At 45.5% G+C, this 13050-nt stretch overlaps 1 protein-coding gene across 1 annotated transcript in view; it reads right to left on the bottom strand.

The window, feature by feature from the left end:
• The window catches only part of LOC126262632 (BTB/POZ domain-containing protein 6-like), an 84491-nt gene that overhangs the window by 19595 nt on the left and 51846 nt on the right, over nucleotides 1-13050 (bottom strand). The window contains exon 4 of the mRNA XM_049959390.1: nucleotides 275-479. Coding sequence (XP_049815347.1) covers nucleotides 275-479 — 205 coding nt within the window. The remainder of the gene's footprint in view (nucleotides 1-274; nucleotides 480-13050) is intronic.

Raw genomic sequence — 13050 nt, 5'->3', positions numbered from 1 at the left:
ACACAACATTCCATTACTTTCACAATGAATTTTTACTCTGAAGCTGAGAGTGCACTGGTTAGAAACTTCCTAGCAGATTAAATCATTGTGCGAGATTAGGACTCAAACATGGGACCTTTGCCTTTCAAGGGCAAGTGCTCAACTGACTTGAGCACTTGCCTTTGAAAGGCAAGGGTCCCAGGCTTGAGTCCTAATCTGATAACCTGCCAGGCAGTTTCATTCCACTGCTACTGATATACCACCAAAAAATCACGTAAGTAGGAAATTAGCATACCCTCAAGCATTTGTCCATGAGAACAGGTTCCTCAAACAATCTGGCAAACTCGTAGGCCCTGCAAGCATTTTTAGGAAACAGATCTCCCCAAAGATACTTTGTGCATTCTTCCACAACATGTGGTATCATGTATTTTTTGGCTACATAGCATAGCTCACAAGCTTGGTCAAAAGACTGGAGATTTATCTCATCTGTGTATATGTATCTGAAAACAAAAGTAAGAGAAATTTGTCCAACAGATGATACACTTATTAAAATAACACATATATAATTACGTATTTAAAAAAAATTTTAATGCAAACATTGCTGTAAAAAATGTTAATGTGATCTTCTGGAGATGGACAAAATTGCAGTTAATTGAATGTACACAAAATCCAACAATTATTTCTGCCTCTTCGCTTTCTCAAAGGCCAATTTTCTTCAGATCCAAGGGACACCAAACAGTTTTTTTTATTTCTGTCCCATACAAACATAGTATACGCGAAGGTTAACTCTCTCTCCTTCCCCCATAATATTTCCTATGTATGGGCTGCCAGAGACAGTGGTCATGTATGTGTAAGTAGCATTCGCACGAATGTGTGTGTGTGTGTGTGTGTGTGTGTGTGTGTGTGTGTGTGTGTGTGAATTTTGTCTAATACAGAAGAGGGCCTTTTCACCAAAGGCTTAACTTGCTAGCAATCGTTTTGCTGTGCCTGACTGCAACTCCACTTATCCACTATATGGTGATTAGCAGTCTATCTTTTTGATGGTACTGTCATCATTTTATACTGGATTTTCCATAGTTTAAATCTTTGAAAAATAAAAATCCTTTGAAAAACATATATCAAAGACATCATTCAATTTCGTCTCTTTGCCTCATCACAGAACATGGAGGTCGGAGGATTACCTTCGTTGTCAAGCAGGTTGTTAAGCAGGTAGGCAACAATCCATGGCAGATCTGATGACACAATGCAATGTTGGCACAAGCACAAGTGTTTTGGAGCACACCATTTAACATAAATTGCTGAACATAGGGTTCTGTTGCAGATAAACCCTACATGTTCCCATGTGGACCCACTGATATTTTCAATTGTGACTGCAATGGGCAAAGGATCATGAGAGATGGAGCATGGATCAATGCAAAAATGTCACTTGTCAAATGAGTCAAATTTCTTGTTTTTCTTGGTCAATGGTACTGTACAGGTATGCTGTTTTTCAGACAAACAGCTGCTTAAAACTTCCACCATGCCACGGATGCTGGTTGCTAACAATATTATACTATGGGGGACATTCAGTTGGACTTGCATGGGACCTATGGTAGTATTTGATGACACCATGAAATTTGTGGACTACATCCACATCAAAACTCTGCAAGCCACTATATGGTGCATGGCAGAGGGTATCCTGTACCACTATTATTCATTTTCCTTCCTGTTCCGTTCGCAAATACAGCGAGGGAAAAATGATTGTCTATACGCCTCCATATGAGCTCTCAATTCTCAAATCTTATGTTTGTGGCCCTTACACAATGCATGTTGGCGGCAGCAGAATCGTTAAGCAGTTAGCTTCAAATGTTCCCTAAATTTTCTCAATAATGTTTCTCGAAAATAATGTGGCCTTCGCTCCAGGATTCTTGTTTGACTTCCCGAAGCATCTCGTAAAACTAACATGTTGTTCAAACCGCCAGTAACAAATCTAGCAGGTCACTTCTGAATTGCTTGAATGTCTTCCTTCAATCCGACTTGGTACAGATCCCAAACACTCGAGCAGTACTCAAGAATATGTCGCACCCCTATATATGGTCTCCTTTACAGATGAATCACACTTTTGTTTTGTTTTGCTTTAGGGCACAAAAACAACTAGGATCATACACGCCCATGTTGAAACCGTAGAACACGAAGACAAAAAAAGGACATTAAGCCCAGTCAACTGAAGGAAAGAAAATGTCCTTCACCATATTGGTACAATGGATACAAAGTAAAATGCGGCTGACAGCCCATGCATTATTCGCTAAAATGGCCGATAACTCAGACGGCAAACATAAATGAGAACATAAGTGGTTAAAAAAAGGAAATGCGACCCAATGAAGGTTGAGGGCAATGAGCACAAAGTGGTGGGGGAACATCACTTAACAATTTTTTTTGTCATCAGTCTTCTGACTGGTTTGATGCGGCCCGCCACAAATTCCTCTCCTGTGCTAACCTCTTCACCTCAGAATAGCACTTGCAACCTACATCCTCAATTATTTGCTGAATGTATTCTAATCTCTGTCTTCCTCTGCAGCTTTGCCCTCTACAGCTCCCTCTAGTACCATGAAAGTCATTCTCTCATGTCTTAACAGATGTCCTATCATCCTGTCCCTTCTCCTTATCAGTGTTTTCCACATATTCCTTTCCTCTTTGATTCTACATATAACCTCCTCATCCTTTACCTTATCAGTCCATCTAATTTTCAACATTCGTCTGCAGCACCACATCTCAAATGCTTCGATTCTCTTCTGCTCCGGTTTTCCCTCAGTCTATGTTTCACTACCATACAATGCTGTACATTCTCAGAAATTTCTTCCTCAAATTAAGTCCAATATTTGATATTAGTAGACTTCTTTTGGTCAGGAATGCCTTTTTTGCTATAGCTAGTCTGCTTTTGATGTTCTCCTTGCTCCATCCGTCATTGGTCATTTTACTGCCTAGGTAGCAGAATTCCTTAACTTCATCTACTTCGTGACCATCAATTCTGATGTTAAGTTTCTTGCTGTTCTCGTTTCTACTACTTCTCATTACCTTCGTCTTTCTTCAGTTTACTCTCAATCTATACTGTGAACTCATTAGACTGTTCATTCTGTTCAGCAGATAATGTAATTCCTCTTCCCTTTCACTGAGGACAGAAATGTAATCAGCGAATCGTATCATTGATATCCTTTCACCTTGAATTTTAATTCCACTCCTGAACTTTTCTTTTATTCCCATCATTGCTTACTCAATGTACAGATTGAACAGTAGGTGTGAAATGCTACATGTTTGTCTTACATCCTTTTTAATACAAGCACTTCATTATTGGTCGCCCACTCTTATTATTCTCTCTTGGCTGTGGTACATATAGTGTGTGACCCGTCTCTCCCAATAGCTTACCCCTACTTTTTTCAGAATTATGAACATCCTGCACCATTTCACATTGTCGAACGCTTTTTCCAGGTTGACAAATCCTATGAACGTGTCTTGATTTTTCTTTAGTCTTGCTTCCATTATTAACCACAACATCAGAATTGCCTCTCTCATGCCTTTACTTTTCCTAAAGCCAAACTGATCATCATCTAGCAATCCTCAATTTCTTTTCCATTCTTCTGTATATTATTCTTGTAAGTAACTTTAATGCATACGCTATTAATCTGATTGTGCAATAATTCTCACACTTGTCAGCTCTTTCCATCTTCATAATTCTGTGGGTAATACTGAAAAAGTCAGATGGTATGTCACCAGACTCATACATTCTACACAACAATGTTAATAATCGTTTTGTTGCCACTTCCCCCAATGATTTTAGAATTCTGATGGAATGTTATCTATCCCTTCTGCCTTATTTCACCTTAAATCCTCCAAAGCTCTTTTAAATTCTGATTCTAATACTGGATCCCCCCTCTCTTCTAAATCGACTCCTGTTTCTTCTTCTATAACATTAGACAAATCTTTCAATGTATTCTTTCCACCTATCCACTCTCTCCTCTGCATTAAACAGTGGACTTCCTGTTGCACTCTTAATATTACCACCCTTGCTTTTAATGTCACCTAAGGTTGTTTTGACTTTCCTGTATGCTGAGTCTGTCCTTCCGACAATCATTCCTTTTGTGATGTCTTCACATTTTTCCTGCAGCCATTTTGTCTTAGCTTCCCTGCACTTCCTATTTATTTCATTCCCCAGTGACTTGTATTTCTGTATTCCTGAGTTTCCCGGAACATTTTTGTACTTCCTCCTTTCATCAATCAACTGAAGTATTGAAACTTCATGGCAGATTAAAACTATGTGCCGGACCGAGACTCGAATTCGGGACCTTTGCCTTTCGCGGGCAAGTGCTCTACACACTGAGGTACCCAAGCACGACTCACGCCCCCTCGTCACAGCTTTACTTTTGCCAGTACCTTGTCTCCTACCTTCCAAACTTAACAGAAGCTCTCCTGCAGGAGAGCACACTCCACTGCAGAGTGAAAATCTCACTCTGAGAACTGAAGTATTTCCTCCATTACCCATGGTTTCTTCGCAGTTACCTTCTTTGTACCTATGCTTTTCTTCCCAACTTCTGTGACTGCCCTTTTTAGAGAAGTCCATTCCTCTTCAACTGTACTGCCTACTGAGCTATTTCCTTATTGCTGTATCTATATCCTTAGAGAACTTCAAGCGTATCTCGTCATTTCTTAGTACTTCCGTATACCACTTCTCTGCGTATTGATTCTTCCTGACTAATGTCTTACACTTCAGCCTACTCTTCATCACTACTATATTGTGATCTGAGTCTATATCTGCTCCTGGGTACGCCTTACAATCCAGTATTTGATTTCAGAATCTCTGTCTGACCATGATGTAATCCAACTAAAATCTTCCCATACCACCTGGCCTTTTCCAAGTATACCTCCTCCTATGTGATTCTTGAACAGGGTATTCGCTATTACTAGCTGAAATTTGTTACAAAACTCAATTAGTCTTTCTCCTCTTTCATTCCGTTTCTTCTACTCCTTCTGCTACAACTGCATTCCAGTCCCCCATGACTATTAGATTTTCATCCCCTTTCACATACTGTATTACCCTTTCAATATCCTCATACACTTTCCCTATCTCTTCAGATTGCGACATCAGCATGTATACCTGAACTATTGTTGTTGGTGTTGGTTAGCTGTCGATTCTGAAAAGAATGACCCTGTCACTGAACTGTTCACAGAAACACACTCTCTGCCCACCTTCCTATAATCCTACTCCTGTTATACCATTTTCTGCTGCTGTTGATATTACCCTATACTCATCTGACCATAAATCCTTGTCTTCTTTCCACTTCACTGACCCCTACTATTCCTAGATTGAGCCTTTGCATTTTCCTTTTCAGATTTTTTAGTTTCCCTACGACGTTCAAATTTCTGACATTCCACACCCCGTCCCGTAGAACGTTATCCTTCTGTTGATTATTCAATCTTTTTCTTATGGTAACCAACCCCTTGGCAGTCCCCTCCCAGAGATCTGAATGGGGGGATTATTCTGGAATCTTTCGCCAATGGAAAGATCATCATGAAACTTCTTCAATTACAGGCCACATGTCCTGTGGATACACGTTACGTGTCGTGTCTTTAACGGGATGGTTTCTATTGCCTTCTGCATCCTCGTGCCGTTGATCACCGCTGATTCTTTCGCCTTTAGGGTGGTGGGATTCAACCCCAGAATCGAAGATGTTTTGATTATGAATCAAAGACGGAAGACGTTTCGATTAGGAATCAAAGACGCTACCGCTAGACCACAGGTAAGCACTAACAAATGGTGATGGCTAAAAAGACAGTGCCCAATACGCAACCTAGCTAAAATGACATCCTCACAGCGAGAGGGCTGAGAGGAGGTCATCCAAGCTGCTGTGAGAGGCTTGCTTAATCCCCTAGACCTTTTCCCATGAATCCCATGAAGGGCGGACCAGTGGTGATGCCAAAGTAACACCACCTACCTACAGACAGCAACACAGAGATCATCAGGGGCAATGGAAGAACTAGCGGGTCGAGATACAATGCCTCTAGCCTTGGCAGTAGCGTCAGCATCCTTGTTTCCCATCAGGCTGATGTGACCAGGAACTCGCCTAAACATCACAGTGGCTCCATCAAGAGTCAGCAAGTGACAGCTTTCCTGTACCCATTGCACTAAGGGATGGACGGTGTACAGCACACAATGGCTCTGAAGGGCACTTTGAGAGTTGGAGCAGATGACGCAATTGAAAAGTCTGTGTCACTGGATCTTCTGCTTCGCCTGATACAGTGTGAAGAGCTCTGCTGTAAATATTGAGCAGTGTTCTGGAAGCCCATACTGAAAATTGTCAGTGCCAATGATGAAGGCACTCACTGAGAGCCATCAGTATATAAAAAGACACCATCACGAAATTCCATACGAAGGTCATGAAACTTGTGGCGATAGAGCGAGCCTGGAATAGTGTCCTTTGGAAGTGAATGACGGTCAGTGTGAACATGGGCTGCCGCATGAAGCCGAAGTGGTGAAGTATTCACACCTATCAGGAAAGTGGAAGGTAGTGTGAACTTGAGCTGCCGGAGCAAGATCCGAAAGCGAAAGCCAGGAGATAACAGAGAAGAGGGATGTGCCCCACACTGGTGATCTCAGGTGTCATTGAAGAAGGAGGCATAACATGGGTGGTCAGGTTGGTTGGCTGGTTTAAAAGAGGGGGGAAGGGACCAAACCATGAGGTCATCGGTCCCTTGTTCCTAATGAAACAAGGCCACAAATGTGAGAATAAGCCAGATGAGATATATAACACACAACGGAAAGAAAGGAAAAGCCACAAGAACGAAGGAAAGGCAACGAACACTAAAAGGAACAAAAGAGGACAAGAAAACAACAGAGAGATGCTAAAAACAGAAGAGAGTAAAACAAGAAAGCAGACTACAGTGGCAGGCTGACCACGAGAATAAAAAGGAAAAGCCAGCCATCCTGCAACACATTAAAACTTCCACCCTAAAAGCACTAGGGTGGATGACACAGAGGGACAAAGGATGTGCGCTAAAACTTACATCAAATGATAAAACCCACTCTCACAAATAAAACGTAAAACTATATCAGCCAATGAGGCGTTGTCAGATAAAATTAGCCCAAGATTTCATCGCTGGGCAGTCAAAGTGGGACAGTGCACCAGAATAAGGGCCACTGTCAACCGGGTACTGCACTGACATTGAGGCAGGTCTTCACGGCGCTAGAGCTAAACATGGATTGCTCAAGCGTGGCCAATGCAGAGCCAGCTGAGGATAACTGATTGCCTGTGAGAGGACCGCATGGAAGACTTCCACACATTTGTAGTCTCCTTAATGACATGCAGTTTGTTGTGCATACTGTTATGCCATTCCATCTTCCAAAGCCGAAAAACCCTGCGGCGTAAGTCAGAACGCAGGTCAGGTTCAGAGATGCCCAACTCCAGAAGCAGTTTCCGGGTAGCCTGTTTCGCCAGCCTGTTGGCAAGTTCGTTGCCTGGGATGCCAACGTGTCCTGGGGTCCACACAAACGCCACTGAACGACAGCACCAGTCCAGAGCATAGATGGACTCCTGGATGGACGGCACCAAAGGATGGCGATGGTAGCACTAATCGACAGCTTGTAGGCTGCTCACGGAGTGAGTACACAGAAGAAACGAATCCTCGAGGCATGAACGGATATACTGAAGTGCACGAGATATGGCCACCAGCTCTGCAATGAATACACTGCAGCCATCGGGCAAGGAATGCTGTTCAATATGGCCTCTGTGGACAAAGGTGAAGCCAACATTACCATCAGCCATCGAGCCATTGGCGTAAACCATTTCAGAGCCCTGAAACACTTCAAGAATAGAGAGGAAGTGACAGCAGAGATCCGCAGGGTTAACGGAATCCTTAGGGCTATGCAAAAGGTCAAGGCGAAGCTTTGGCCTACAGCTACACCACGGAGGTGTACGTGAATGGACTTCGAGGAGAGATGTTGAAGGTAATGACTCCAGTTCAGGGAATGACTCCTGACCTGGGCTGCCTACCTGGGAGGTGAACCACTGTGACTGGGAAAAGAAGACGGTAATGAGGGTGTTCAGGAGAGCTATGAATGTGTGCAATGGAACTGGTGAACAGTTGTGCACGTCTGATCTTCAATGGAGGGACTCCAGCCTGCACCAGTTCACTTCTCACCGGACTCGTCCTAAAAGCTCCTGTCGCTAGTCGAACTCCGCAATGGTGCAATGGGTTGAACAAGGGATCTGTATAGCTGCTGCAGTGTGGAGCGATCTGCATCCCAGTTGGTGTTGCTCAGGCAGCGAAGGGCACTGAGCTGCTGCCAACACTTCCATTTAAGGTGACAAAGACGAAGAAGCCAAGACAAACAAGTGCCGAAAATCAGACCTAAGAATCGATATTTCTCCACTACAGTAAGTGGATTGCCATTAAGGTAAAGTGCTGGTTCTGGATGAACGGTACGACACCGGCAGAAGTGCATGACACACGACTTAGTGGCTGAAAACTGGAAACTGTGGGCTAGAGCCCACGACTGTGCCTTGTGGATGGCTCCCAGTAGGTGATGCTCAGCAACACCAGTACTGGAGCAGCAGTACAAAATGCGGAAGTCGTCTGCATACAGAGAAGGTGAGACGGAGGGCCCGACAGCTGCTGCTATATCGTTAATGGCCACTAAAAATAAAGAGACACTCAATACAGAGCCCTGCAGGACTCCATTCACCTGGATATGGGTGGAACTACGGGAGGCACCAACTTGGACAGGGAAAGTACAGAGCGACAGGAAGCTTTGGATAAAAATCGGGAGAGAGCCCCAGAGACCCCACTCACAAGATCATCAGTGGTAGAACGACCCTCGTGGAAGCCGCCCTGACATGGGGCCAGTAGGCCACGTGACTCCAGGACCCAACCCAACCGCCGACATACCATACATTCCAACAACTTACAAAGAACATTGGTGAGGCTGATCGGCCGATAGCTATCCACATCAAGCGGGTTTTTACCAGGTCTGAGCACCAGAACGATGGTGCTCTCCCGCCATTGTGACGGAAAGACGTTATCGCACCAGATCCAGTTGAAGGTGACGAGGATATGTCGCTTGTAGTCAGATGACAGATGTTTAATCATCTGGCTGTGGATCCAATCAGGCCCAGGAGCTGTGTCAGGGCAATGTGCAAGAGCACTGAGGAGCTCCCACTCTGTAAATGGGGCGTAATAGGATTCACTGTGGCATGTAGTGAATGACAGGACTTTCCCTTCCATCTGCTGTTTGAGAGTGCGACAGGCTGGGGGTAATTCTCCGATGCAGAGGCTCAAGCAAAGTGCTCAGCAATCACATTTGCGTTGGCAGATAACACGCCATTTATGGTAACGCCCGGAACACGTGTTGGGGTCTGGTACCCGAAAAGACGTTTTATCTTTTTCCAGACTTGGGAAGGTGACGTACGGCACCCAATGGCGAGACGTATCTCTCCCAACACTCCTACTTCCGTCATCATTTGAGAACTTGGCGAACGCAGGCACGAAGCCGTTTAAAGGCTATCAGGTGCTCCAGGGAAGGGTGCCGCTTGTGCCACTGTAGAGCTCACCGACACTCCTTAATTGCTTCAGCGACTTCCAGCGACCACCAAGGGACTGCTTTACGCCGGGAGAACCATGGTTTCTGCTTCAAAAACAACTGTTGTAGTCACCTGCTCAACCATCACATTGATGTTACTGCGTGGGAGAGATTCAACGGTGACAGCGGAGGTGAAAGTTTCCCAGTCTGCCTTGTTTAAAGCCCATCTGGACAAGAGTCCATGGGCCTGACACTGGGGCAGTGACAGGAAGATGGGGAAGCGGTCACTACACACAGGTCGTCATGTGCTCTCCAGTGAATAGATGGGAGAAGTCCTGGGCTGCAAATTGATAAATCAATGGCCAAGTAACTACCATGAGCCACACTGAAATGTGTGGCAGCCCCAGTATTTAAAAGGCAGAGGTCAAACTGAGACAGTAAAGTTTCGACATCTCTGCCTCAGCCAGTAAGCACTGTGCCAACCCAAAAGTAGACAGGTTTATGGAGTTGATCAATCAGTGCAGCTAATACATTCAGGGGTGCTGAGGGATTTGAAGGGGCACAGTGTCACTACAGACTGAATTTAGGACATAAAAACAAATTCCAGATGACACTCGATTATAGTCACTATGGTTCCTGTAATATCACCTACAGCCATGGAGGGCAGGGGTCCGCATTCCCAGGAACCAGGTTTCCTGGATGGCAATACAGATAGCAAGTGTAAAGCTTAACAGTTGCCATAGCTCAGCCAGGTGGTGGAAAAAACCTCCGCAATTCCACTGGAGGACAACGACATTGTGAGGATGAGAAGGCATGGAACATTCAATGGGGCAGTTTACTCCTCACAGTCACCTGCTACCACCAAATTATTGCCTGGGCAGTCTATATCCATTGTGTCTGAGGGTCTGGCGAGATCTACATCCTCAGTGGACGCCAGAATCTCCAGACACAGAGCTTGTAGGTAGTGGTGGTGTGGGTGCTACCACAATTTCCTTGGTCTTAGGGGTCTTCTTTTTGGATTTCTCTCGCTGCTCCTTGAGTGTCCCTGGCTGAAAGGACTTCACTGGCTCAGTCTCCAGGACTGAGGATGAGCGTGAAGTCCTACGACCAGCTGCTTTTGAGCTCTTCAACCACTGGCGGGTTTCATCTTTCCCACTAGCAGAAACCTGGGATGGGAGTGACCCAAGGGACCCCTTCCTAGCAATAAAAGCTGAAGAACAATTACAATTCTCCACCTTAGAAGTGGGGACAGATGTCCCCTGATGATTGGAGGGGGGGGGGGGGGGTTGCTCCTGAAGTAGGTGGTGCAGGAGCCACAGGGAGGGAAGTGCCCCCACCATCAAGGGGGCAGATGTAGTCTTTTGGCTCTGAGAGGTGACTGGGGTTGGCGGAGCTGATGGTGCCAGAACTGTTGTAGCGGCAGCATAAGACGATGTCATACGTACATGATGCAGGTGTTTAAATTTTCTCTTAGCCTCAGTGTAGGTCAGTCGGTCCAGGGTCTTGTACTCCATGATTTTTCCTTTCTTTCTGGAGAATCCTGCAGTCTGGCAAGCAAGGTGAACAGTGCTCTCCGCAGTTGACACAGATGGGAGGCGGGGCACATGGAGTATTGGGATGTGATGGGCATCCGCAATCTCAACATTTGACGCTGGAAGTACAGTGGGAAGACATATGGCCGAACTTCCAACACTTAAAGCACCACATTAGGGAAGGGATGTAGGGATTTACATCACAGCAGTAGACCATCACCTTGACATTCTCGGGCAATGTATCACCCTCGAAGGCCAAGATGAAGGCACCAGTGGCAACCTGATTATTCCTCGGACACCGGACGAAATGTACACCTCGCCACCCTAAATTGGCGCGCAGCTCATCGTCAGACTGCAAAAGAAGGTCCCTGTGAAATATGATACCCTGGACCATATTTAAGGTCTTATGGGGTGTGATGGTTACAAGTAAGTAATGTTTGTGACGGGGCAGAGGATGCTGTTTTGATCAAGACTGACCCAGATCTCATTTTGGACAATCCCTCCACCTCCCCAAACTTGTTCTCTAAATGCTCAACAAAAAACTGAGGCTTCATCATCATGAAAAATTCCCCATCAGCTCTCAAAGCTTAGAGACTGCTGGTGTTTCACCGCCAGCAAGAGATGATGGACTACACTTCATAGCGTTTCATCCGCCCTGATGCCACCTACTCTGACCAGGGGCCCTCCCCACGGGTGCCACCCAGCCACAGAAAAGGCCGCCTGGCAGGATGGCCATTGACGGGAGTCCCGATGCCCCAGGGGGATGGGCATCTACCCCTTGGCATACATGGGAGTTAACGGAGCAGGCATCAGCAGAGCGATCCCTGTGTGATCAGGGGGCTACAATCAACAGGGTACATGGCGGCCCCACCACAACAGACTGGCTACCATTCTGGATATCAGGTGCAAAGAAGTCCATGGTCATCGTCGACGCAGAAAGTGACACTGCATAGTGCATGGTGGAAAACGCACCCAGGAAGGTGTCCTTGCATATGGGTGTCCTCGCATAAGAGATGGAGAATGAGTGGGACTGAAATGCAACAATGAGAAAGTGGGCTAAAGATCTCAATGCACGATGGACACACTGCACCACGTAAGGTGCCCTTCCCCAATTGGCTTGCTCTTCGGGAAAATTTTGAAGAACGGAGGTCAAACCCTCCAGTGGACCATCACATAAAGGCCAAAACATGTGAAACTCCTTTTGGTCGCCTCTTACGACAGGCAGGTATACCTCAGGCCTATTCTTACCCCCAGACCCACAGGGGGATTGGTGGTCAGGCATGGCAGACAAACGGCAATCGTATCTGCAAAGGAGAAAGTCATGGCAGTATGACAGTGATAGTTTGGCAGCTTCTGCATAAAAACTCTCAACCAGGCTAGGGTGAAAGATGCCAGTGGCCAAATGGATGCCATGATGGTGGATAGTATTGAGACAGGATAAGAGGGACAGATGTGCAAATGCATAAACTAAACACCCATAGTCTAGTTTCGAACGGACAAGAGACAAGTATAAACAGAGGGGGGTGGGTCAATCTATACCCCAGGGAGTTCGATTCAGGACACGTAGGACATTGAGGAACTGCGTACAATGGGCTGCCAGGTAAGGCATAAGGCAGAACCAATAGAGTTTCCTATAGAGCAGGAGCCACCAGGAATTTCACAGTTTCAAAGAACGGAAGAGCAACAGGCCCAAAATATAAAAATGGTGGGGGAAACCAATAGCGCCACCAGAAATTCATATGTACAGTTTTGTCAGTGGAAAAATGAAAGCCATTGTCATTGCTCCACGAGTAAAAATGATTGAGACATCTCTGAAGAAAGAGGACAAGTCCATGGAGAACTGCAATAGATGGCAAAATCATCAACAGAAAGGGAGCCGCAGATGCTCGGTAGGAGACAGGCCATTATAGGGTTAATGGAAATAGCAAAGAGGACGACGCTCAGGACGTAACGCTGAGGCACACCATTTTCCTGGATAAAGGTGCCTGACAA

Source organism: Schistocerca nitens, chromosome 6, assembly GCF_023898315.1.
Source record: "Schistocerca nitens isolate TAMUIC-IGC-003100 chromosome 6, iqSchNite1.1, whole genome shotgun sequence".
Taxonomy (NCBI): Eukaryota; Metazoa; Arthropoda; class Insecta; order Orthoptera; family Acrididae; genus Schistocerca; species Schistocerca nitens.
Note: the sequence above shows the minus strand (reverse complement) of the source record. Positions and strands in the feature narration are given on the sequence as shown.